This window comes from Mus musculus, chromosome Y, assembly GCF_000001635.26.
Source record: "Mus musculus strain C57BL/6J chromosome Y, GRCm38.p6 C57BL/6J".
NCBI lineage: Eukaryota > Metazoa > Chordata > Mammalia > Rodentia > Muridae > Mus > Mus musculus.
Window position 1 is genome coordinate 1,315,633 of NC_000087.7, and position 27,097 is coordinate 1,342,729.

The window sequence follows — 27,097 nt, forward strand, 5'->3', positions numbered from 1 at the left end:
AACAGGAGTAAGAAAGATGCATCTCTGGCTAATTTCTTAAAAAGAACCACTGTTCAAATCCTAACATCTTTAATTCCATCTAACCTCTTCTGGCCTCTATGGGTGCAACGAACACATAAGGTACACATACAGGTACAGATGAAATCTTTAAACACAAAGATTTCTCCCATCATCTTTACCAAGATCTTTAATCTGTACAACATAAACTACCTAAAAAATGAAATCATAGTATAATAAACATCCCAACTAACTCAGTACACACAAATACACAAAATGAAATTCAAAGTCATACCAGTCATTGGCAGGTCCACGGATTATTTTCTTAGTATGAAATCCAGTAGTAAAGAGGAATCTAGAAGCAAGCTGAATGCTGATCATTGTGATATCTTCTGCTTCTGGTAGCAAGTGATCTTGTCCTTTAAGTATAAAAGGTACACAGAAACAGACACTTTTTATTTTCAATTTGTATGTTAAGAAATACCAGAACTATGACTGATCCTTACTGATTATCCCAACACAACAAACCAACTTTAAAACTAAACTACTGCTTGGACTAAAATAAATAAAATGAACAAAAGCTCTTAATTTTTCTAATATTAAAACCTCCCATTCAGTGATATGTATTTTTATAAGTTTTACTTTAAAATAGATCTAACCAAAAATTCTGACACATTCAAATGGATTAAAGTGATTTAATGTTTATGGAGGCGGGAGGGGTGGGATCAGAGGAAAGAAGAAAAATTTTAAGCATAGTAGTAGTATCTGGTAAGAAACCTTCTAATCAATTAAAAAATACTGCTTTCATATAAGGTTAATTTCAAGAAACTTACCTGGAGCAGGGCTTAAGTACACAGCATTACATGTAAGCAGTTTTTTAATAAACTGAAAATATTCTAAGCTAAACTGCATTTGGTTATGCAGGAATTGCACATTCTGTTTCCATACACTTCTCTCAATGGCTGGTGACATAATCTGATGAGGTCTGGTAAATGTTAGCTCTGATATATATGTTATTATCTCATCATCTTCATCAGTTATATCCATCCGTTCATAAAAAAGAATGTAAGCATTCCACCATCTTTTCTGACGCCTGTATGACATACGCTTCATCATATGATCAAAAACTTCTCCCATATACTCTCCACCAAAGCACTGATTTTTCATTTCTTCATCATCATCCATTTTACATTCTGTTACATCTCCATCATCAAATTTGAACCAGTGACTTCTCTTACTGTCTTTACCATTTCTTTGAATGATGTAAGAATAATAATGTCCACCATTTGCTTGACCACTGTGTACAAGCACACCAACAAGTCGATATTTTGTGCTTCCTGGTATGACACTTTCAGACTGCTCATTCTGTTTAATCAATTGAGTCTGTGGATTTACACTGTCACCTTCCAGCTTTGTGGCACCTGCTACTGTGTAAGGTTCCATATCCAATTCTCTTGGAAATTCAAAGTAATCATTGAATTTGATTGCACATTCTCTTTCCCAATCATAGTCAAATCGTTTCAGTTGGATAGTAAGAACAGAAGGTAGTTTTTTAATCAATAAGCGTTTTACTGTATCAACCTAAAACAGACAGTATAATCAAATACATAAAAAACCTTAAAAATCTATGTTACCAATCACTTAATATTACTTATAAATGATCATAAAATAAGGTCATTTAAAAAAGTAAGTGAATTTTAAGCAATATTTATAAACCTTCAAATATGTAATGTCTTTTCTTACACAGTACAAAAAAAGTATGATTTATTATTCCTGGAATGATTCCATATTGTTACTATGTAACCCCTTTAAAGTGGAGGTCATTTTTATTACCTGAGACACTTTCCAGTAACTAATCAAATACAATGTAGAAAGCTTGGAGAGCAGAAAGGATGTGGGTCAAGAAAAAAAGATGTATTACTTTCTGCACAGTATCTTTAAAGATAGTCTATTATTATTATCATTATTATTATTATTATTATTATTGTTATTATTGATAACCTTAATATTTTATTCAACAATCTAAATTCCTAAAGGTAACTGACAGAATCTAAGACTCATATGTGTTATTAAAATAAAAAAGTAGTCTGATAGAATCAAATAAATTTTGTAAACTCCAATTTGATGAGTTACCTGGAGCATAAATAAAATGTTTTGACTAGTAATTATTATTAGAGTAAGTATCTGATTGTGTAACTTAGCTGGTAAGGACTTCTTTGATGAAGCTAAGGCTAGCCTTGAATAGACCCATTTGTTTAGTCACCATAGTTCTGGGAATAATGGACGTGCCTCTATCAACACTGTGAGGGCATGTGAATGTGAAGGTTAGTGTGAGGGTGGGGGCTTTCTCCTTCATTTTTTTACCTTGTATAATATTAATCTTACTATTTTTCTACTTAGGCTAGCAGCTTTATCCAAAATTCTGTTTTTGCCTCCTAAATGCTAGGATCACAGGCAGGCTTTTATGTTTACGGCTTTTATGTGGGCTCTAGAAATCTGAGTTCTAGTATACACACTGTATAGCAACAATTACCACTAGGTCATGTACCATGTTTTACTGTTAATTCCTTTTTTTGACAATGTAGGTCTGGCTAGCATAATGTTCTATATAGAACTGGATAGCCATGAATTCAGGCTTTGTCTATGCTGTGATTAAAGGTAGGGTCTACTAAGGATGGCCCTATTATTTTCCTGAAAATTTTTAGATAAGCTAGAATGCTGACTTCTTTTCTGTTACAATTAAAGGAAATTAAAGACAGAGAAGTACTAGGCAGTTACTCATACATGCAGTCCCAGTTCCTAGAAGCAGAAAGAGTCTGAGTTAAAAGTTACCATGTGCAATATAGTTTTAGAATAGTCGAAGTAAAAGTTTCTCCCAATAGCCAACCAACTAACCAATAGCCAACTGTGAAGGTTTGAATGAGAAATGTCTCTAATTGGTGGTGCTATTTGGTAAGGTTTAGTAGATGTGGTCGTGCCAGAGGAAGTATATTAGTAGGAGTGCAGGCTTTGAGAGAAAAAAATAATTAAAAAAAATAAAAAGAAAAAAGACCTTGCTTTCGATTGCTGGTTTGCTCTTTTTGTTTTGTGCTTGCAGTTTAAGATCTGAAGTTATACCCTGTTGCTGCAGAGAGCGGGCCTCGTATTTCTCCAGAACAGTGAGTATAAGGCCAAATAAGTCATATAAACCAAGTAAAATGAAAGATAAGTTTCCTTGGACACAGTGCTGTATCATAGCAACAGAATAGTAATGACTGTTACTTTTTTATTAATGTTATTAATATTATCATTTTATTAGTGAATATTACCAGACAGCCAGTTACCACAAACATCCAAAGAGGCAAATATTAAGCATAACCACAGGCAACTCTAAAGTCTCCTACTCTCTATTACATACAGTAATAACTCTGAAAACTATGATACATACCTTTTTATCACATTTTTCACAGTGATATGCATTTGCACCCTCTAATAAATCTCCTTTAACATACTGCTCCAAAGAATCAAGAAGATTTTGGTGATTTCTAATGTCTACATTTAATGTTGTAAAAGATTCTTCACATTCATACCTAAATATATTAGAAAACAATTAAAGACATTTGTTAAGTTTTTAAATATCTTTTTTTCTTGGTCATTCTTCTATTGTTGTGAAGAAACAACAAAATCAAGGCAGCTCTTATAAAAGAAAGCATTTAATTGGTGCTTGCTTACACCAGAAGTTTCGGAAGCTTAGTCCATGTATACAGAACACACACACACACACACACACACACACACACACACACACACACACACACACACGCGCGGACACGCGGACACATTCACAAGTATGCACACACATTCACATGCACACATGAATAACTAAAACAATCCTGAGTAAAATAGAACTCCTGTAAGCATTCCTGGTCACAGATTATACTCCAAAGCTATAGAAATAAAAAACATCCCATGGGTACAAAAGCATGCATATTGATTAGTGTCATCAGACTGAAGATCCAGGCATAAATCCACACATCTATAGACATATTTTTATAAAGAAGTCAGAAATAACACACTAGAAAAAAAAGTAGGACAATTAACAAATAATGATGGTCAAATAGAATGTCTGTATGTAGAAGAATTCAAATAGATCCACACTTATCATTCTGCACAAAACTCATGTCAAAATAGATCAAAATCTTCAAAATAACAGTAGATCCACTAAACCTCTTAGAAAAGAAAATGATAAGTTTTCAAATCATTGGCATACAAGACTTTCTAAAGAGAACATCATTGTAACAGGCACTAAGATCAATAATTTAATACATCCTTTAACTTCTGATGGCAAAAGGACCATTATTTGAACAAGGTACCTTCAGAATGAGATTTGTCTTATACCAACTTCACATATAAATAAAGGTATCAGAAATATATAAGTAACTAAAAAGACATGAAGAAAATAAAACAAAAATCAAATCAGTTAAAAAGCAGATGCAAAACTGGGTAGAGAGCTCTCAAAGATAAAACAAAATGGCTGAGAAACATAGACATTTTAATACCATCAGTCATCTACCAGTAGTAGTGGTGTATACCTAAATTTCAGCATTCTGGAAGTAAAGGCAGGCAGATTTTTGTTTAATGTTAGCTTGCACTAGAGTGAGTTTCAGGACAGAAAGTACTACAAAGAGAAACTATCTTGGAAAAAACCGAAACCGAAACCCAAACCGAAACCCAAACCAAACCATACCACACCACAAAAAGAGGAAAATGAAAACCAAAATTACTTGAGATTTCATCTACACCAGTAACCATGGCCAAAATCAATAAAACAAATTATGGGTCATGCTGGTGAGGATGTGGAAAAAGAGGAACACTCATATATTGCTGGTGGGAGTACAAAAATGTATAGCCACCGTAGAAATGAGTGTGGCAATTTCTTAGGAAGAAGGGAATCAATCAAGATCCATTGACAGTATATCCTACCACAGTGACACTTGCTTAGTTATATTCACTGCTGCTGTATTTATAATATCAGTAAATTAGAAATCTAGATGTATATTAACAGATTAATGGATAAAGAAAATATGGTATGTTTATTGAGTGGAAGATTATTCAGTTGATAAAAAATAAACTATACAATTTGCAGGCAAGTGGACAGAGACACAAAATGATCCTAAATGAGGTAATTTGGACTCAAAAGACAATCTTTTTCATCTTGGAAAGATCAGGAATTCAAGGCCCATACCTAAACATGATAAAAGCAATCTACAGCAAATCAGTAGCCAACATCAAAGTAAATGGTGAGAAGCTTGAAAAATCCCACTAAAGTCAGGGACTAGACAAGGCTGACCACTCTCTCCCTACCTATTCAACATTGTACTTGAAGTAATAGCCAGAGACAACAAAAGGAGATCAAGGGGATACAAATTGGAAAGGAAGAAAAAAGAAAGTCAAAATATCACTTTTTGCAGATAGTATATATAAGTGACCCTAAAAATTCCACCAGAGAACTCCTAAGCCTGTTAAACAGCTTCAATGAAGTAGCTGGATATAAAATTAACTCAAGTCAATGGCCTTTCTGTACACAAAGAATAAACAGGCTGAGAAAGAAATTAGGGAAACAACACCCTTCTCAATAGTCACAAATAATATAAAATACCTTGGCGTGACTCTAAGTGAAAGATCTGTATAATAAAAACTTCAAGTCTCTGAAGAAAGAAATTAAAGAAGATCTCAGAAGATGGAAAGATCTCCCATACTCATGGATTGGCAGGATCAACATTGTAAAAATGGCTATCTTGCCAAAAGCAATCTACAGATTCAATGCAATCCCCATCAAAATTCCAACTCAATTCTTCAACGAATTAGAAAGGGCAATCGGCAGATTCATCTGGAATAACAAAAAACCTAGGATAGCAAAAACTCTTCTCAAGGATAAAAGAACCTCTGGTGGAATCACCATGCCTGACCTAAAGCTGTACTACAGAGCAATTGTGATAAAAACTGCATGGTACTGATATAGTGACAGACAAGTAGACCAATGGAATAGAATTGAAGACCCAGAAATGAACCCACACACCTATGGTCACTTGATCTTCGACAAGGGAGCTAAAACCATCCAGTGGAAGAAAGACAGCATTTTCAACAAATGGTGCTGGCACAACTGGCTGTTATTATGTAGAAGAATGTGAATTGATCCATTCCTATCTCCTTGTACTAAGGTTAAATCTAAGTGGATTAAGGAACTCCACATAAAACCAGAGACACTGAAACTTATAGAGGAGAAAATAGGGAGAAGCCTCAAAGATATGGGTACAGGGGAAAAATTCCTGAATAGAACAGCAATGGCTTGTGCTGTAAGATAGAGAATCGATAAATGGGACCTCATAAAATTGCAAAGCTTCTGCAAAGCAAAAGACACCGTCAATAAGACAAAAAGACCACCAACAGATTGGGAAAGGATCTTTACCTATCCCAAATCAGACAGGGGACTAATATCCAATATATATAAAGAACTCAAGAAGGTGGACTCCATAAAATCAAATAACTCCATTAAAAATGGGGCTCAGAGCTAAACAAAGAATTCTCACCTTAGGAATACCGAATGTCTGAGAAGCACCTGAAAAAATGTTCAACATCCTTAATCATCAGAATAATGCAAATCAAAACAACCCTGAGATTCCACCACCTCACACCAGTCAGAATGGCTAGGATCAAAAATTCAGGTGACAGCAGATGCTGGCGAGGATGTGGAAAAAGAGGAACACTCCTCCATTGTTGGTGGGATTGCAAGCTTGAACAACCACTCTGGAAATCAGTCTGGTGGTTCCTCAGAACATTGGACATAGTACTACCGGAGGATCCCGCAATACCTCTCCTGGGCATATATCCATAAGATGTCCTAACCGTTAAGAAGGACACATGCTCCACTATGTTCATAGCAGCCTTATTTATAATAGCCAGAAGCTGGAAAGAACCCAGATGCCCCTCAACAGGGGAATTGATACAGAAAATGTGGTACATTTATACAATGGAGTACTACTCAGCTATTAAAAAGAATGAATTTATGAAATTCCTAAGCAAATGGATGGACCTGGAGGGCATCATCCTGAGTGAGGTAACTCAATCACAAAGGAACTCACACAATATGTACTCACTGATAAGTGGATATTAGCCCAGAAACTTAGGATACCGAAGATGTAAGATACAATTTGCTAAACACATGAAACTCAAGAAGAATGAAGACCAAAGTGTGGACACTTTGCCCCTTCTTTTAAATGGGAACAAAACACCCATGGAAGGAGTTACTGAGACAAAATTTGGAGCTGTGATGAAAGGATGGACCATCTAGTGATTGCTGTATCCAGGGATCCATCCCATAATCAGCCTCCAAACGCTGACACCATTGCATATACTAGCTTTTGCTGAAAGGACCCAGATATAGCTGTCTGTTGTGAGACTAGACCGGGGCCTAGCAAACACAGAAGTAGATGCTCACAGTCAGCTATTGGATGGATCACACGGCCCCCAATGGAGGAACTAGAGAAAGTACCCAAGGAGCTAAAGGGAACTGCAACCCTATAGGTGGAACAACAATATGAACTAACTAGTACCCCGGAGCTCTTGTCTCTAGCTGCGTATGTATCAAAAGATGGCCTAGTCGGCCATCACTGGAAAGAGAGGACCTTTGGACTTGCAAACTTTATATGCCCCAGTACAGGGGAATGCCAGGGCCAAAAAGGGGGAGTGGGTGGGTAGGGGATTAGAGGTGGGGTGGGTATGGGGGCCTTTGGGATAGCATTGGAAATATAAACGAGGAAAATACCTAATAAAAAAAAGAGAAAAGACAATCTTTTTCTTATATGTGTATGTTTTCTTTTAAGCTTTAATATCTGTGCTAACAACTCTATAATCACAGTGGTTAGGTCCCTAGTAATGGCTAGGGAGAAATAGAGGATCTCTCAAGTAAAAAATAGAATATGAAGTTATCATAAAGTTGTGGTGGTACAAAGTGGCACAATAATGCTATTCTGATAGGATTTAAGACACATTCCTTGAGATGGAATCCAATGTTAATACTGCCCATGTGGAAAACCAAAAGTTCTAATAAAGGAATTAAAATAGCATTAAAATGAAGGGAAAAAATTGACTCCTAACTACATTCCGCTATAACTATAGATAAATGACATACTAAGCAAAACTGAACAGTGTGCTAATACTGGGATATGTCAGTGTCAAATGGAATGTCTTCAATTTAACTTTCTCTCCTATGGCTCAGGGATATAAGATGAAGCAAAGGTTGTAAAGGATCTTAAAGCCAAATGTGATGGATGACTTGAAAGAAGCACTGAACTCCAGACTCAACAGGATTAATGTACATATAAACCAAGTGAAAAGATAACAGCACATACAAGTCTCAGAACTGAAAGGGAGAAGTGGACACAGGCTCACACCTCTGATCAAGAAGTCATCTATTATAAAAACTGCTTTGAAAGAAAAAAAAAAACTAGTTTTGCCTAGTCAAGTATGACTGGGCATATTAACCAGGCTTCTTGATAGGGCCCACACATACAGGAATAGCTGGCGAATTCAAACAGAACTCAATGGCGTTTTTGTAGACTTTCTATCTCATGTTTGTGCTTTTCTCCCCCTTATTGGTCATTTAGTTGTTTTTCTTTATGCATTCTATATTTATATGTTTCTGTTTTTTAGGAGAGAAAATGTACATACAATGAGGACTGTGAAGGATCTTAGGGAAGAGTGTAATCAGAATATAGTTCATGAAAAAATAATAAAAAAAATGATCACCAAACAAATCATCCATTGGATAGACTTGTATTTGTGTCCATATCTGACTTTTCTGAATGACTATTAGTAAAGTTATTTTTAATAGGAGTCATAATACATCCATTCTTTTGGATTGAGTTGAAAACTTAAAAGATAATACTGCCAATAAAGAACTTATTTTGTACTAGAAATAATACTCTAAAATGGTAGTCATTTTCTATATTTATGCTATGACATAATTTTTACCTTCATTAAGAAATAAAGTATCAAGGGAATTGTAAGCTTGTAAACAATGCCATTTTCTAAAAGGCTATATAACCCAACAAATAATCATGCATGAGAAAAATATTATGAAGGATATAAAGATTAATGATAGTGAAGTATTCTCCATAAACAATAGTTAAGATTTTATTAAGTCTGTAAAAGGAGAAATACAACAAAAAACAACATTACTGGGACTTACCTATGTGGGCAGCCTTGGCAAATCTTCTGATCAGCAAAGGATCCTCCAAGGACTTTACTAAGCACAGTTGGATATCCTAAAGCTTTAAAAGCTTCATCTAAACTATCCACCAAAGAATTAAAAAACTCTAATGCATCATGTTGCTCACGGAGATTAACAGGTTCACCCCAAAGCCTAAGAAACAAACAGGAAAATTAATACAAGAAAGTTCCATATGTATTTTATCTCTGTAAGAAAAATGATAACAGGGGGCTGGTGAGATGGCTCAGTGGGTAAGAGCACTGACTGCTCTTCCAAAGGTTCTGAGTTCAAATCCCAGCAACCACATGGTATCTCACAACCACCCATAATGAGATCTGATGCCCTTTTCTGGTGAGTATGAAGACAGCTACAGTGTACTTATAATATCAAACAAACAAACAAACAAACAAACAAGTAAATAAATATCTTAAAAAGAAAAGAAAAATGATAATAATGTAAGCTGAAAGAAATAATTCTAAAAGGAAATACAAGCTGAAAAAAGTATTCTATAGAATGTGAAGAAGAAACAATGTATATAATGTACATAGGGGAAGTAATTTACAAATGAAAAGCTATTTTACCGACAAAATGATACTGCAGTCAACCAGTTTCAATAAACATGGGTATGAGGCTATAGATATGGCCCAGAAGATAAGGCATGCACTGTTACTTTAGAGGATCAGGGTTAGGGGTTCCAGAACAGACATGATGGCTCATAACTACCTGTAACTCCAATTCCAGGGGATCTGTCACATTCTTCTAGTCTCAGAGGACACTGTACCCATATGTTTCCCAAACATACATGCATGCAAAATATGCATATATATAAAATAAAAAAAATTTAAAAATAAGCAAAATAAACGAGAGCTCATGTTGACACAGACGTGGGGTAAGGCAAACACTCATTTACTGCTGTAGGGAATGCAAATTTGCACAGTCACTATGGACTCGTGGCAGTTCCTCAAGATTCTGGGACTAGATCTACCTCAGTACACCTCTTTGGCCCTATGTATACACAAAAGACTCCACATTCTATCTCAAGGACATTTGCTCAAACATGTTCATTGCTGCTCTATTTATAATAACCAGAACTTGGAAAAAGCTCTTATGTCCATCAACAGATAAATGGATGATTGAAATATGATATGTTTACAGGATGAAATATCACTCAGCTATTAAAAAAGTAAAATTACAAAATTCTCAGGTATTTTTGGTTGAGCTAGGAAAAAAATCATTCTGAATGACATATCTCAGCTTCCAAAAGACACATGAATTATCTTATACAGTGATGGGAAGAAGAGCATATTTCAAGAAAGGGAAATAGAGTATAAAGTTATGGAGGGAGGGACCTACACTGGAAAGAGGACAGGGAGTGAAAAGGGAAACTTGGTCAGGTATTGGTTGAGGGGAATAGGGCTGAAGACCTGAGGGTTAGTACAAAGAATGGAAATAGGCAACCTCAGGAGATAGGAGCAGAGAAGGATCCTCCAGAATGTCACAGAGGCATGGGTGGTGACAGGCTCTCAAGACTCAAAGTGAGGGACCTTAGATGAGATGCCCTACAGAGGGAACTTGTAGAGCCCTCCTCCAGCATAAAGACAGGGCATCAAGTGAGGGATGGGGTTGACAGTCAAAAACTCAGACCCATAATAATTGTTCCTATCTGAAAGACCCACAGGAACAAAAATGGAGAAGAGCCTAAGGAAAAGGAGGCCCAGTGACAGGCCCAAAGTGGGGCCCAGCTCAAGTGGAGTACCCAATGTCTGACACTATCTTGAGGCTATGGAACACTTACAAAAATAGAGCGCCCTCTGAAAGACCCAACAAGCAGCTGAAAGAGTCAGATGCAGATATTTATACCCAACCAATGGTGGTGATGCCTTATGGTTGAATTAGGGATGGCTGAAAGAAGCTGAGGAGAAGGGCGACCCTGTAGAAGGACCAGCAGTCTCAATTAACCTGGACCTCCAAGATCTCTCAGACACTGTACCACTGACTATGCAGCATACACCAGCTGATATAAGGCCTCCAACACATGTACAGCAGAGGACTGGCAGGTCTGGACTTAGTCAGAGAAGATGCACCTACCCTTCAAGAGACTGGAGGCCCCAGGGAGTGGGGAGTTCTGATGGGTGGGTGGGGTCATCCTCGTAGAGAGGGGGGTGAGGTAAGGGGGTTGGGAGGGGATGTCAAACAGTCAGAAGGGGGATAAAACCTGGATTGTAAAAAAAGATTAAATAAAAAAAACCTTATTAAATCTCAAAGGCATTTTGTTTGTTTGAGATGCATTTGTCTCTGCTTCTTGAGTTCTGGGATTAAACATGTATGCTACCACCATAAACTACTCTTACAATTTTAATGCGACCCCCAATGACTAATAGAATGCAAATCCATATATATTTCATCAATGTCTCAACTATGTAGTGTGGACTGGACGGGAATGGTTGGCACTCCTGACTCTGCCTCCAAAGTGCTAGGATTAGACAGAAATTATGTGTAGTAAGTTAAATATCTCTTTAAGTACCTTATTTGTTTCAAAGGTTTTTTTTATTAGATATTTTCTCTATTTACATTTCAAATTTTATCCCCTTTCCTCATTTCCTTTCCGAAATCCACCGTATCCCACTCCCCCCTTCCTCCTGCTCACCCACCCACCCACTCCCATTTCTAGTCCTGGCTTTTCCCTATATTGGGGCATAGAAACTTCAAAGGACCAAGAGCCTCTCCTCCCATTGATGACCGACTAGGCCATCCTCTGCTGCATATGCGGCTGGTGTCATGAGTCCCACCATGTGTACTCTTTGGTTGTTGCTTTAGTCTCTGGAAGCTCTGGGGGTACTGGTTAGTTCATATTGTTGTTCCTTCTATGGGGCTTCAGACGCCTTCAGCTCCTTGGCTACTGTACTGGCTAGTTTTGTGTCAACTTGATATAGTTGGAGTTATCACAGAGAAAGGATCTTCAGTTGAGGAAATGCCTCCATGAGATCCAACTGTAAGGCATTTTCTCAGTTAGTGATCAAGGGGCAATGGCCTTGTGGGTAGGACCAGCTCTGGGCTGGTAGTCTTGGGTTCTATTAAGAGAGCAGGGGGAGCAAGCCAGTAAATAACACCCTTCCATGGCCTCTGCATCAGCTCCTGCTTTCTGACCTGCTTGAGTTCCAGTCCTGACTTCCTTGGTGATGAGCAGCAGTATGGAAGTGTAAGCCAAATAAACCCTTTCCTCCCCAACTTGCTTCTTTGTCATATTTGTGCAGGAATAGAAACCCTGACTAAGACAGCTACCTTCTCTAGCTCCTAGGTTTTAACTTTGAGAACATTCCTTACTCATTCTGTCCATATACATGTTTGCCAAGCACCTTCTCCTAGTTGTGTATCTTTTTTTCCACTCTTATAGGGCCGCCAGTTTCAACTTGTGGGTCAAACGACCCTTTCACAGGAGTTAAGTTGCCTAAGACCATCATAAAACCGATATTTACATTATTATTCATTGTGGTTATGACGTAACAATGAGAATAATTTTATGGTGGTAGGGCTGCACTATCAGAGGGTTTGTTAAGTATCTAGGGTAGAGAAAATGATAGAGAAAATGTCATCTTTATTATCAATAATAAAAATTATGTTGAATATGTGAAATATATAAAATATATGAAAATAAATATATAGAATGTATTTTAATATTAATATTTTAATAATAATTATAATAGTTATTATTAGAGACATGGTCTCATTACACACCCCTGGCAGGTCAGTATCTTGTTATGTATGCCATGCTTGGCTATCACAGAGATCTGCCTCTCAGTGTCTTTTCAGTGCTAGAAAAAATAGTAAATGTGCTCCCATGTTGGGCCACAGATTTAGAAATTTCTTAAAATTAAATCTTTTGGTTAGCACAGTGACGACAGGCATGGTGACACATGATTATTTTGGAGGCTTAAGCAGGAGGATACTTGCAAGTTCAAGACTACTCTGGAAAACAAGGTTGAAGTACAAAACTACAAAGTGGAACTCAGAATTAAAAAAAACCTATAGAACAAAAATTTCCTATCCTATATTGTTTTTAAATTCATTTTACTACTTAAAATATTGAACACTTTTATTTTCACTTTATTGATTGAATTATATTTCTGATTTCTTCTTTACACTCTTTTCATCTTTTTTGCTATAATTGTTTTATTAGATATTTTCTTTATTTACATTTCAAATGTTATCCACTTTCCAAATTTCCCTTCCAAAAATCCCCTATCTCTTCCCTCCTCCCCCTGCTTGCCAACCCACCCACTTCCACTTCCTGGCCCTGGTATTCCCCTACACTGGAGCACAGAACCTTCACAGGACCAAGGGTCTATCCTCCCATTGATGACCAATGGAGATCTTTCCACCTTCTGAGGATCTTCAATTTCTTTCTTCAGAGACCTGAAGTTCTTATCATATTATCATTCTTTCACTTCCTTAGTTAGAGTCACACCAAGGTATTTTATATTATTTGTTATTATTGAGAAGGGTGTTGTTTCCCTAATTTCTTTCTCAGCCTGTTTATTCTTTGTGTAGACAAAGGCCACTGATTTGTTTGAGTTAATTTTATAGCCAGCTACTGCACTGAAGCTATTTATCAGGTTTAGAAGTTCTCTGGGGGAATTTTTGGGAGTCCCTTATATATTTATCATTATCATCTGCAAAAAGTGATATTTTGACTTCTTCCTTTCTAATTTGTATCCCCTTTATTTCCTTTTGTTGTCTAATTGCTTTGGCTAGGACTTCAAGTACTATATTGAATAGGTAGGAAGAGAGTGTGAAGCCTTGTCTGGTTCTGGTTTTTGTGGAATTGTTTTAAGTTTCTCTCCATTTAGCTAGAAGTTGGCTACTTGTTTACTGTATATTGCTTTTATTATGTTTAGGTATGGGCCTTGAATTTCTGATCTTTCTAACTTTTATCATGAATGGGTGTTGAATGCTTTCTCAGCATCTAAAGAGATGATCATGTGGTTTTTGTCTTTGAGTTTGTTTATATAGTGGATTATGTTGAAGGATTTTCATATACTGAACCATCCCTGAACCCCTGGGATGAAGCCTACTTGATCACGATGTTCTTGGATTCAGTTTGCAAGAATCTTATTGAGTATTTTTACATCATTTATTCTATATTCTTATACATACTCTATAGATTTTGAATAAATGCATTTATGCAAATTTGAGCTTTAAAAAATTATGAAAGCCCAGTGCTTGGATTACTGGAATGAACCATCACTCATGGATGCACAAAACACAAAAATGTATTAAGTTTAAATTTTTAATGATTACAATAGTTTTTCTTTTATTATTTGAATGTTTTGTTATATAGAATTTATGGTACATAAAGACATTAAAACATATTTTATGTATATTAATAGTATGAATAGTATGAATGAATAGTATTGGCATACACAGTATTATCATTACAAAAAGATGAGTGGGAGGCCTCAAATGTAAATACATTACATTTAAATAAAAAAAGCTAATACTTTAGTATCTTGAAATACAGATGTTTTTCAAAAGGCCAAATTGTGTGCCTTTTCTCCTCAGTATGTATGTATATATATATATATTTCTCCTCAGTATGTATATATATATATATATATATATATATATATATATATACACATATATATATATATTTCTCCTCAGTATGTATGTATATATATATATATATATATAATTACTTTATAATTGTACACGTACAAAGTGGAATATTTTTAGGAAAATTTGGGAATAATATGGAAGAATAGAAATGTTGACTTAAAAGCTGGGGATAAGGAAGCAAAAAACCAAACCAAACCAAAAAACAAAAACAAAACCAAAAACAAAGAAAAAAACAGAAATAAGAAGAGAACAAGGCATAAATTATGCTACAGAACTCTATACTAGTCTTGCATATAAATTTCACTCTTTTGATGTATACTAGCAGTTCACCTATGTACGATGGGAACTTACACTGCAACATATAAAATGTGTCAAATTTGATTATGAAAGGAAAATAAAGCCTATATTTAAAGAACATGCTCTGAATAGAACAAAAAAAGTGGCCATAATTAGAAGATTCTAAATGACCTTTAAATTAACAGAGCTGTACCTGAATGAAACAACTAAATTCTTGTGTTGGTTAGTTTTATGTCAGCTTGGCACAGATGGTTTATTTTGAGAAAGGAAACCTCAACTGGGAAAATATTTCCACTAGATTGGTGAATGTAGCATTTTCCTAATTGATGTCTGACTCAATGTGGATGGTGCCACATCTGGGCTGATGGTCCTGGTTGCTGAGGAAGCCATGAGGAACAAGATAATAAGCAATACTTCTCTGTGGAATCTGCTTCATATTTGTGTATGCATGTTCCTGCCTTATTTGAGTTGCTGTCCTGACTTTCCTCAGCATTGGAGTACACTGTAAGCTGAGGTAAAACTTTCTCCCTCAAGCTGTTTATGGTGTTTTATCAAAGCAAATAGAAATCCCAACTAAGATATTAAAGTCCCTTTCCTAAAAAGGGTAAAAGCTGGACTATAACTTGAACATAAATACTGAGGGAAATATCAAGGGTAAACTTATTGGTTTATCATTAGAAAAACAAAAATAAATAATCATTTCCGAATTAAAAACAACACAATAAAGCCAAACCCAATGAAACAATTTATCAAAAACGATGTTAACCTGATGTTAAGAGACCCAAAAGATATGGTAGCAAACTGTAGCAAATGGACCCCAAACTAAGCTTCTTAAAACTCACATTGTGTGTGTGTGTGTGAAAGACAAAGAGGGGGGATAGAGAGGGGGAGAATATGATGGTATATTTAGTGATATTAAAAACTTTAAGTATTATGATGGATCATAATCATCTTTATTAAAAAAACTTTTGAAAGTGTTGAAATTCTAGCATGATGAATAATATTTGTAATACCATATTTGGAGAGCAAAGAGTAGAAGAATAAATAGCTCAAGTTTCAGCTGCACAGGGTTCAAGATCAGCCTGAGCTATACACAAATTCATGCCTCATAAAAGACATTAAAACCAAAACAAAGACACAGCAAAAAAAAAGAAAATCACACCCATAAAGGCTATAAATTCAGAAATAACTGATAAAATAATCTGATATTTGCTTTAGTTTAGAAGTATCAGTTCCATATAACTGTACTTTAGTATTTTATATGAGTTACAGAATAAAAACAAAAACAAACCAAACATAAAATAGCCCCATATTTTCTGACAGCATAGAATAGAATAGTTTCTTTTATGACAATATTTACATTTTACTATTTGAATATAGTAAGGAAAAAACTGATTAAAAATGACAGTGGGAATTCTACCATTATTTAAATATTACAACTATATATCCTAATGTATATGTTTAAAAGTTTAAGGATATTATAACTGTGAGGTTAATAAAAATTCAATGAAATCTACCTATAATTTACCTGAATTGTTGCCAAAATCCTTTTGGCACATAGTATTGTAGTTGAGAAGCAGCTAAATGTCCAAAGGTTATCTGAAGGTGTTTTAAAACAGCAATGTTGTACTCTTTCCGATCTTCTACTTTACTTAATGTTGGTTTATCTTCAAATTGATGAGGATATCTGAATACATCATCTCTGGGATCAACATTATTCTAGTGTACATCATGTAGTAAAAAAAAAGATACCACATAGTGAATAAATGACTTACATTATTTTGAATTTCCTATTTGTAAAACCCATTTCAATTTATACAATTAATTAGAAATATTTATTTATAAGTAGAAAGTCATGAACTCTTTCAGATGTAATGAAATATTAAAATGCAGTTGGGGAGATAGTGTGATGGGTAACAGCCCTTTAGCAGTACCTATATAAAAAGCAGCACATGGGTTGAGTATGCCTTGTATGCCAGCATTTGGAGGCAGATACAGCTCTCTGGCAAATAAGCCAGCAAAACAGATGGGCTTATTGTTTAATGAGAAATCCTGTCTCAAGAGAGGCAATGTGAGATAGAGGAAGACACTTGAGAATGTACCCTGGATTCTTCATGTGTATGCATAGCACCTCAACCCGAAACAAACACAATACAAACAGTAATTATAAAAAATATTCTGAACATTGATTGGGGGTAATAGTCTAAATTTTGGTCAAGTAGACTGGATTGGAAACAAATGAATGGCTTTAGAAGATTCATGGGAAAAATTACAAAATTTCTAGTATTCAATATCATTTGAGAGAACAATGCCGCATTCATTGTATTTTAAAATACACAACATGAGAAAAATTAACACCCAATTTTATGGCTATTAAGAGGAATTGTAGTAGCACAGTAATCTCTTTGTAGCACAATTTAGTAATTTTATACAGATAACTATACAGATATTATTATAATCTTTGTTAAGTATACAAGCTGGCAACATACTGTAGTATGGACAACATGAAATATAAAATGACTAAGAACAAAACTGAGGTTTTATTTAAAGTTTTATATTTTGTCTGCACCATATACTTCTAGCTAGCATAATTACACATCTTTATCAGTACTGAAGTCAACAATCGAGAAGTAACATGGTCTACTAGAAACACAGCTTAAATTTCAAACAGCATGACTGGACTTCTTCACTTTGTATTATATAATGGGGTACTATACTATGCCAAAGATACTAAATCAGATATTCTGCCACAGGGAGAATAAGAATAAGAATACCAGCCTTAGAATTTTGAAAAATAAAATGAAACTTGATTAATACTTACCTCACTGTCCTGCTTTTCACCTTTGAATATATCATCATCTGTATCACTCCATATGCTATCAATTGCAAGAATACTGTTCCTGATTGAAGGAATCATGTATAGCTGTTGGATCACAGAGTTCATATAACAAGTAGCACCAGCATTTTTCAGTCCCACAAATCCTTTTGGTGGGCGGGGCCCAACAGGGGGTAAATATTCCCATTCACCAACGGCTTCACAAGCTGAGAGAAAAAAACAAAATGCTCACATTATGAAAATGATTCTTTCAACTTATACCACCTTTAGGCTAAAAAAATCAGTATAAGAAACAACTTTTTAAAATTCTTTAATATTTTTTATTAGATATTTTCTTTAATTACATTTCAAATGTTATCCCCTTTCCTAGGTTCTCCTCCGAAAATCCCCTATCTCCACCCCCGCCCCCACTTCCCCTGCTCCACAACCCACCCACTCCCATTCCTGATTCTGGCCTTTTCCTATACTGGGGCATAGAACCTTCACAGGACCAAGGGCCTCTCCTCCCATTGATGACCGACTAGGCCATCTTCTGCTACATATGCAGCTGAAGCTATGAGTCCCACCATGTGTTTTCTTTGGTTGGTGGTATAGTTCCAAGGAGCTCTGGGGGTACTGGTTAGTCCATATTGATGAGAAACAACTTTTTTTTTTAATGTGAGAGATAATTTAGAACACTAAAATTTTCTTTTAGTAACATGAGCCCAATTGAGTTCATACTTTTATTAATACTACTTCAATTTATACTTTTCCTAGAACAATAGTTCTAGGAAAGTACAAAGTACAAGGTAGAATTTAATACTGAATTTCTTTAATTAAAGGAATAAAGAGTACAAATACTTTAGTACCTTTAATATTAGTATGTTGAATTTACTATGGACAAAACTATTATACATAAAGAAAACATTACAATCTTCTTAGTTTTTTAGTATGTAAAATTACTTAGTTTCAAACCATAGTTCTACTACTAATAAAATTCTTTCACATAAACATTTACTTTTCCACATGATAAAGTTAAATTTTTTTTTTTTTGCTTTTCTAGATCAGTTCAGTGGTCTTTAACCTTCCTAATGCTGTGACCCTTAAATATAGTTATATATGTTGTGCTGACCTCAAACTACAAACTAATTCACTGCTGTAATTTTGTTACTATTATGAATTGTAATGTAAATTTCTGTTTTTGGTGGTCTCAGTCAACCCCAATGAAATTGTCATTCAAACCCCAAAGTGATTTAGATCCATAGTTTTGTTGTTACAATGAGAGGAGACAGTATAACTGAAATCAATGTAAGAAAAGTGTATCATTTAAATTCCCTGTACTTAGCAAAAATGAAAAGCAATTTGAGGATCATCAATAATTTGTAAGTAAATTATATAAGTTAAGAATATATCACAAATTAAGAATATAGCATAAATTAAAAATATATTAAATTGAAAGTTATGCCATTAATAATTAGAATCAGACCTCTAACTAAGCTTAGTGTTATACACCTTTATTCTCAGTATTTGGGAGTCAGAGGGATATCAATGTGAGCTTAGCCTACATATTAAGTTCTAGGCCTACTTACATCCTGTCTTAAGAAAAATATACTAACAACACAACCAAACCCCAAGTAATCTAGACCTTTAAATGCTGACAAAAAATATTGATGATAAAATAAAGTTGAGAACATTTACATTTCCTTTTTGTGTGGAGTGGGTTAAATCAATGTAAAGGAGAGAGACAGACAGAGCACACATAACTTGCATATACACAATCTCTGGACCAGGAACATGGAATCCACAGAAATTCAATAATTTTTCTTATGTATTTTGACATACTTGAAAATGTTAGCAATGCACATGTATCAGGCAAATAAACGAGTACTAATGTTGAGAAATCATTTTTTTCATTCTTAGTTATCCAGAATACAAAAGATCTACTGCTTAAGTTAATACAAGAACAAAATATATGGGAGAATTGCTTTTACTCTGAAAGAGAGTGTAACACAATTTCAGGTTTTAAAATTTCTTCTAGAGATACCAATTATATAATTTAAGTATTGGTTTCCTCCTAAAATAACGTAATGATTTTACATTCGACATTGTACTTAAAAGTATCTAACCCTAACCCTCAATTTTTTGTCTCAAAACCCTAGATACATGCTATGGTAGCCAGTGGTCTTCCATACTGCTACATATATAGCTCTCTGTGGCCTCAAATTCATTATCCTTCTACTCCACTTTCTGTAGTCTGAGGATAAAGGTATGTACCACTATGCCTGGTTTGTCTTTCTTTTCTGAGTAAAATCTCTAGACCATGGAACGTACAGTAGTCACTTGAATATTCTCTTTGGATCTTAAAAATGATTTTATTATCAGAACTCAATTAACATTTAGCACTCTAAATTAGCATATGAAGTTCTTCACAATATCTAGTGCTTAAATGTTTATATTGGTGGCATCATTTCTGGTTCTAGAGATTTTGGACTTTAGATTTTATGACAATATTAAATAAAATTTATTATGCTAAATTACAAAACTAAGTTAATACCAGTGATGCATTCAGTATAAAATTTTTCTGCTTACAAATGTCTTAAATTTTAAACAATAAAATACTGAGACATAGTAAACAAGAATTTTAAATTTTACTTACTAGTTACTGGTGTGCCTATGTAAAACAGTTCAGTCAAACAGTTTACTATCTGTTTAAGATTCCTTACACAACCAAAAGCCAAAGCTACAAGTAGTTCAAAACCAGCATTAATTGTAGCTGGTGAACCACAGACTGGAATAGCTTGCTTGATTGGCAATTCCCCACTTCTCATATATTGCAGGTAAGCTTTGGATGCAGGAAAGATGAAATAATCAATTAATTCCTAAGGAGTTAGAAAAAGACATTACACATTATACTAGTAAAAATATACTTTTAGAAAACTAAATATCTTGTAAGAAAGTACTTTTACAATGATTTGACAATTGACTTAAATACTTAATTCAAAAACAGTTTCAGATACTCAAAATGTAAGAGTAATAAATGAATTCCTTGATTTTTTTAGATGAAAAGTAAGCTAAAAATCATTAACATTAAGTTCACTTTAAATAAAAATTAAATACATCCAAGTTAAATTCTTTTCTTTGACTTACAAAGCAAAATCGAAAGAATAAAAAGAAAAAAATAAGCGGTATTTGAAGACAGAAAATCTCATTCGAACACAATCTCAAGAAGAATTCAGATGTAGCAAATAGCAATCATATAAGGCTGCTAACTGATTTTATAATCTCTGAGGTCAAGGCAAGTTTGGTCTACAGAGTGAGTTTCCGGAAAGCCAAGGCTACACAAAGAAAGAATCCCTGACATGAAAAACAAACAAAACACAAAATTATTTATATGTAAGTATGAATGTATATATATGAAACAAACCCAACAAAAAGAAAATTTCGAGCACAACTTTCATTAGCATCCATCTTGTATGATTGTAGCAAAGGTAGATAGTAAAAAGAGGACTGTATGGAAAGAGAAGGGAGTGGCAAGAAGAGGAAGAGGAAAGGAGAATAGTACATTTAATTGTAAGTGTGGGAAAATGAATTATAGTCCTTCCTATTATAAACCTAATAGTGCACATAAGATTTCTTGTCTTTTTTCATATTTTTACTGGTTATTTTATTTATTTACATTTCAAGTGTTATCCCCCTTCCCAGTTTCCCCTCCTCAAGCGCCCATGCCCTCCCCCTCCACACACTGCCTCTATGAGAGTGCTCCCCCACCTGCTCACACACTAGAGCCTCAGTACTTTAGTGTTCCCCATCACTGGGTCATCGAGCCTCCATAGGACCAAGGGCCTCTCCTCCCATTTCTGACCGACTAGGCTGTGCTCTGCTACATATGCAGTTGGAGCCATGGGTCCCTCCATGAGTATGCTTTGGTTGGTGGTTTAGTCCCTGGGAGCTGTGGGAGTCTGATTGAATGATATTGTTCTTCCTATGGGGTTGCAATACTCTTCAGCTCCTTCTGTCCTTCCCGTAACTCTTCCATTGGGGTCCCCATGCTTAGAATGATGTTTGGCTGTGAGCATCTATATTGGTCAGGCTCTGGCAGAGCCTCTCAGGAAACAGCTATACCACGCTATTTGCTATTCCAAGCAAGTGACCCCAAGAAACAAGTTGGAGCAGCAAATCTAGTATCCAATAAAATAGACTTTCAACTAAAAGTGACCAAAAAAGATGAGAAAAGATGCTACATACTATTCAAAGGAAAATCCACGAAGAGGAACTCTCAATTCTGAGCATCTATACCCCAAATGCAAGGGCACCCCATTTGTAAAAGAAGCTTTACTAAAGCTCAAATCATACACTAAACCTCATACAATAATAGAAGGAGACTTTTAACACCCCACTTTCATCAATGGACAGATCATGGAAACAGAAACTAAACAGAGACACAGTGAAACTAACAGAAGTTATGAACCAAATGGGCTTATCTACAGAACATTTCATGTTGAAACAAGAATATACTTTCTTCTCAGCACTTCATGGGTTTCTTGTCTTAAAACTCCAAGAATCTTAATAAATGAATTAAGATATTGGGAAATGACACAGCAAGAGCCACTAAAAATACTGTCTGATAAAATCCATGGCATCATTTATCTTCTGTCCTACATGTTCCTCAAAAGATAGTCATTAATTAAAAAAAAAAAATCCCAGAGCAGCTTTAGTCAAGGAGTCCACAGAGTTATCTAGACCAACCTAAGCTATTGTTACTGCTTCTGAATGCCAACCGTAACAAGATATTAAAATCATTTTGGAGAAGATACAGTATACTTTGGTTACAAGACATAAAGGCAGCAAAATGAAATAGATCTGAAAACTTCCTTCCTGTCAGTTACTTTCACAGTGCTGGGATACATTGTGTAGACTGCTTTGGGAGAAATGATATCATCTTACCCACTTCTGGGTACTGAATGTTACCATACTGACCTAACAAGGAAGATGTATACACTGGTTAAACCATAGGAATAACACTAGCCTGAGATTCTGGATATGACTGCCTTTTGATTGGATCTGAGCCCTGTTCTATGCAAGGAAATTCATGCTTGGCACCGTAAACTTATCAAAAGCGCATGTCTTGAGAGGTTATAGGCCCTACTGTCAGAGAATGAGGAGGGAAAATGGGTACGAAGCAGGACAGAAGGCTACTATTGTTAAATGGGTATTCTTCTTGTATACTAATGCTTCCCTCAACATTGGCCAGAGAAGTCTCTTCGGCAGTGATAAGTAATGCAGATAGTCATAATTTGTCAGAGTATACAGGATAAGTTACTGAATTCCCAGTCCTAAATTGAATATCTTTATGAAGTTTCTATGGCTCAGAGAACACCATGGATGAAGGAGCAAAAATTTAAGAACTGGAGAATAAGAGCTGTGGAATGTTGGACATGATATGGTAGGTGAACTTACAATATCTTGGCTAAACTGGGTTTTTTTTTCTCTTTTTGGACAAGCTCAAGAAAAAGAGATAAATTTCAGAACTATTTGGACTCAGAGACTCAAAACAAAACAAAAAATTAAATTCAAGAAAATCATCCCTGAGAGGCTCTGGCAGACCCTGACAAATACAGTGGCAGATGCTCCTAGCCAACCATTGGACTGAGCTTGGGGTGCCCAATGGGGTCCCCAATGGAGGAGTTAGAAGGAGGAGAGGAGGTGAAGGGGTTTGCAAAACCATAGGAATAACAATAATATCAACCAACTAGACATGCACAGAGCTCCCAGGGACTAAACCACCAACCAGAGAATACACTTGAAAGGGATCCATGGCTCTAGCAGAGGATATATAGCAGAGGATGGCTGTGTCAGGCACCAATGGGAGGAAAGATCCTTGATCCTGTGAAAGCTTGATGCCCCAGTGTAGGGGAATTTGAGGGTAGGGAGGTGGAAGTGGATGGGTGTTTTGGTGAACACTCATAGAAGCAGGGGAGGGGGAATGGTATAGGAGATTTCAGGGAGGGGGAGGAATAGGAACGGGGAAAACATCTGAAATGTAAGTAAAGAAAATATACAACAACAACAACAACAACAACAACAACAACAACAACAACAACAGGTCTGGGGAAGACCATTTAGTAAGTAAAAACATGTGTTCTGGTTTAAGATTCTGAGTTTGAAACCCCTTAGGGCCCATGTAAAGTTTTAAGTGCCTGGAACCCCAGTTTTTCTAAAGATTGGAGGCATAGAAAAGAATTCTTGGAAGCTTGAGGGGCAGCTAATATAGTATATTTGGTGGTGAACAAACAAGGAACCTAGGTTTCAAATAAGGAGGAAACTAGACATGTACTTCAGTATGCACATTCCTGCACTTACAGTTACAAATGTAAAAAAACTTACTTTAACAAGATTAGCACCTCCTGTTTTACAACCAATATGATACTTTTTTTCAGGAGACTGAAAAGACAGTAACTCTTTTGTTACTCCCAGATGGCCTTCTAAGATTGGGTCTTCTACATTTGTTTCTCCTGTATTTTTAATGTAATCCTGCAAAGGAAAAATAAAACAGGTTTAACTTATGAAAGGATATAGGAAGGGATAGGATGCCACAACAAAAAGTTCTGAAAATTCATGTACAACTTATCTAAATTATTTTTTGCAGATAATTATTTTGAAGTTTCATAATCCTGGGAGAAAGGTAAATTTAATGGCACCTAATAGGGTTTGTGCCCACAGTTGCCCTTTGGTTTTATGGAGTATGCAAGAGTATAACAGAATGTCTGTATAAAGAAAAGAGGAAAAAAAAAAAAAGAAAAGAGGGTCTTTGTTACCAAATGAAAAAATGCTGGTTCAGAAATGTTTCAGCAATTGTATGTTTAACAAACAATCTCAATGTCAAAAGTTTCGAACTATATATTATAAAAGAGATCAGGTTGGTAAATATAAAAATAAAACAGATAAGTAAATGAGCAACATAAAAATATCTTTAATCTAAAAACTTCTCAGTAGGCTAAGGTACTAGGACATCAGATTGAAAAAAAAAAAAAACCAGAGAACCAACATATGTACACACAAACTCCCTAAAATGCAACATTGTAATTCACAAAGCAGGTTTATAATACCAAAATAAATATAAACAAATATTAGAATATCAAGTCTTAAGTACATTTAATCTAAAGAAGCTATGTGTTTTCTACAAGTCATCACCAATTGAAAAACATTTTGCATTTAAAAAATTTTGTTATGTTTTTTCATTGTCTTGTTGCCTATTCTTAAGTTCCTGCTATTTAGCCAGATTGGTTGAATCTTGGTCATATTCCTTCCAACTTCTGAGTGTTGAAATTAAAGGGAATATAACTATCTGTACTTTGTTTACTTACAGTGTTCAAAACAAAATAAAACTTCTGTAATGGTTAATCTTCTTGTTTACTTTTTTGGACTAAGAGAGTTCAAGAGATTACAAACACACCTTTGAATGTGTTTGTGGGATATTTTTAGAGGAGAAAATATGTCCTGAATACTAATTGTAACATTTTAAAGGTTAGAGGCCTGAATGAAGTAGAAACAAGAGGCCCACCAACAGACACTTTTTTTTTTTTTTTTGCTTCTAGGCTGTCATTACACAGGCTGCTTGTGTGACATAATTAACACAATAGTTAAAAAAAATGAATCTCAGAGAATTAGGTTGAATTTCTAAAACTGTGACCAAAACTGAACTGTTCCTCTTGCAAATTTTCATAAAGAACACTCTGGTACAATTTTAAATAAGTGAGTATACTTTCTTTAAATTTCTTTTAACAATAAAAAATCTGAATACTTTGAATCTTACCCTAACCCTTTTAAGCCAATCAATTTCGTCATTGAGAAGAACATCAACATTGGGAACTTGAATGTTGCTGTTGTAAGCATAAGTGAGAAGACGCCTTAAAAGTGTGAAGTAGACATCTGAATGTTTACCCTTCTCGTTAGCTGCACCCTGAAATATAAAGACAATACTGTGCTCAGTACTGATTTAACTGTCAAAAACAAACAAACAAACCTAATATTCGTATTATCATATCTATATCATATCTACTCTTACTGATCATGACTTAAATGTAATTAAAGTTGTAATTATTATTTGAGTATCTTTCATTTTAAGGAATAGATCATATTGACAGGTGCATTAAAAAGGTCTTACCCCCAAAATGGTAAAGAGTAGAGTAATGAAGAACAGCAAAGGTCTATGTCCCATGCAACATCTGGTACATATTAAAAAGAACTGCTCCTGTGCCAACTGCCGTACAGTTCTGCAACAACATAAGGTAACAAATATACACTGGCACTTAACTGGTAGCAAAGATTTTTTTCTTTTTCTTTTTTAGAATCATTGCATTGATTTTATTTATCTATTTATTTATTAATTTATTATTAGATATTTTCTTCATTTACGTTTCAAATGCTATCCCCAAAGCTCCTATACTCTCCACCAGCCCTGCTCCCCAACCCATCCACTCCTGCTTCCTGTCCCTAGCATTCCCTTGTACTGGGGCATATAATCTTCGAAAGACCAAGGGACTCTTCTCCCATTGATGGCTGATAAGACCATCTTCTGCTACATACGCACCTAGAGACACAGCTCTGGGGGTACTGGTTAGTTCATATTGTTGTTCCACCTATAAGGTTGCAGACCCCTTTAGCTCCTTGGGTATTTTCTCTAGCTCCTTCATTAGGGGTCCTGTGTTCCATCCAATAGATGACTGTGAGCATCCACTTCTGTATTTGCCAGGCACTGGCATAGCCTCACAAGAGACAGCTGTGTCAGGGTCCTGTCAGCAAAATCTTTCTGGCATATGCAATAGTGTCTGGGTTTAGTGGTTGTATATGAGTTGAATCCCTGGGTGGAGAAGTCTCTGAATGGTCCTTCCTTCCATCTCAGCTCTGAACTTTGTCTCTGTAACTCCTTCCATGGGTATTTTGTTCCCCATTCTAAGAAGGAGCGAAGTATCCACACTTTGGTCATCCTTCTTGAGTTTCGTGTGTTTTGCAAATTGTATCTTGGATATTCTAAGTTTCTGGGCTAATATCTGTTTATCAGTGAGTGCATATCATGTGTGTTCTTTTGTGATTGAGTTACCTTATTCAGGATGGTATCCTCC

General features: G+C 35.3%; 1 protein-coding gene across 1 annotated transcript in view; it reads right to left on the reverse strand.

Annotated features, from left to right (window-relative positions):
* Usp9y (ubiquitin specific peptidase 9, Y chromosome) overlaps positions 1-27,097 on the reverse strand; it is a 160,822-nt gene that overhangs the window by 16,672 nt on the left and 117,053 nt on the right. Inside the window, exons 29-38 of the mRNA NM_148943.2 lie at positions 26,140-26,248; positions 25,789-25,935; positions 24,360-24,506; positions 20,632-20,854; positions 17,982-18,202; positions 16,689-16,879; positions 9,227-9,400; positions 3,425-3,566; positions 831-1,578; positions 293-416 (exon numbers count right to left, since the gene is read on the reverse strand). Of these exons, the coding sequence (NP_683745.2) occupies positions 293-416; positions 831-1,578; positions 3,425-3,566; positions 9,227-9,400; positions 16,689-16,879; positions 17,982-18,202; positions 20,632-20,854; positions 24,360-24,506; positions 25,789-25,935; positions 26,140-26,248 (2,226 nt within the window). The remainder of the gene's footprint in view (positions 1-292; positions 417-830; positions 1,579-3,424; positions 3,567-9,226; positions 9,401-16,688; positions 16,880-17,981; positions 18,203-20,631; positions 20,855-24,359; positions 24,507-25,788; positions 25,936-26,139; positions 26,249-27,097) is intronic.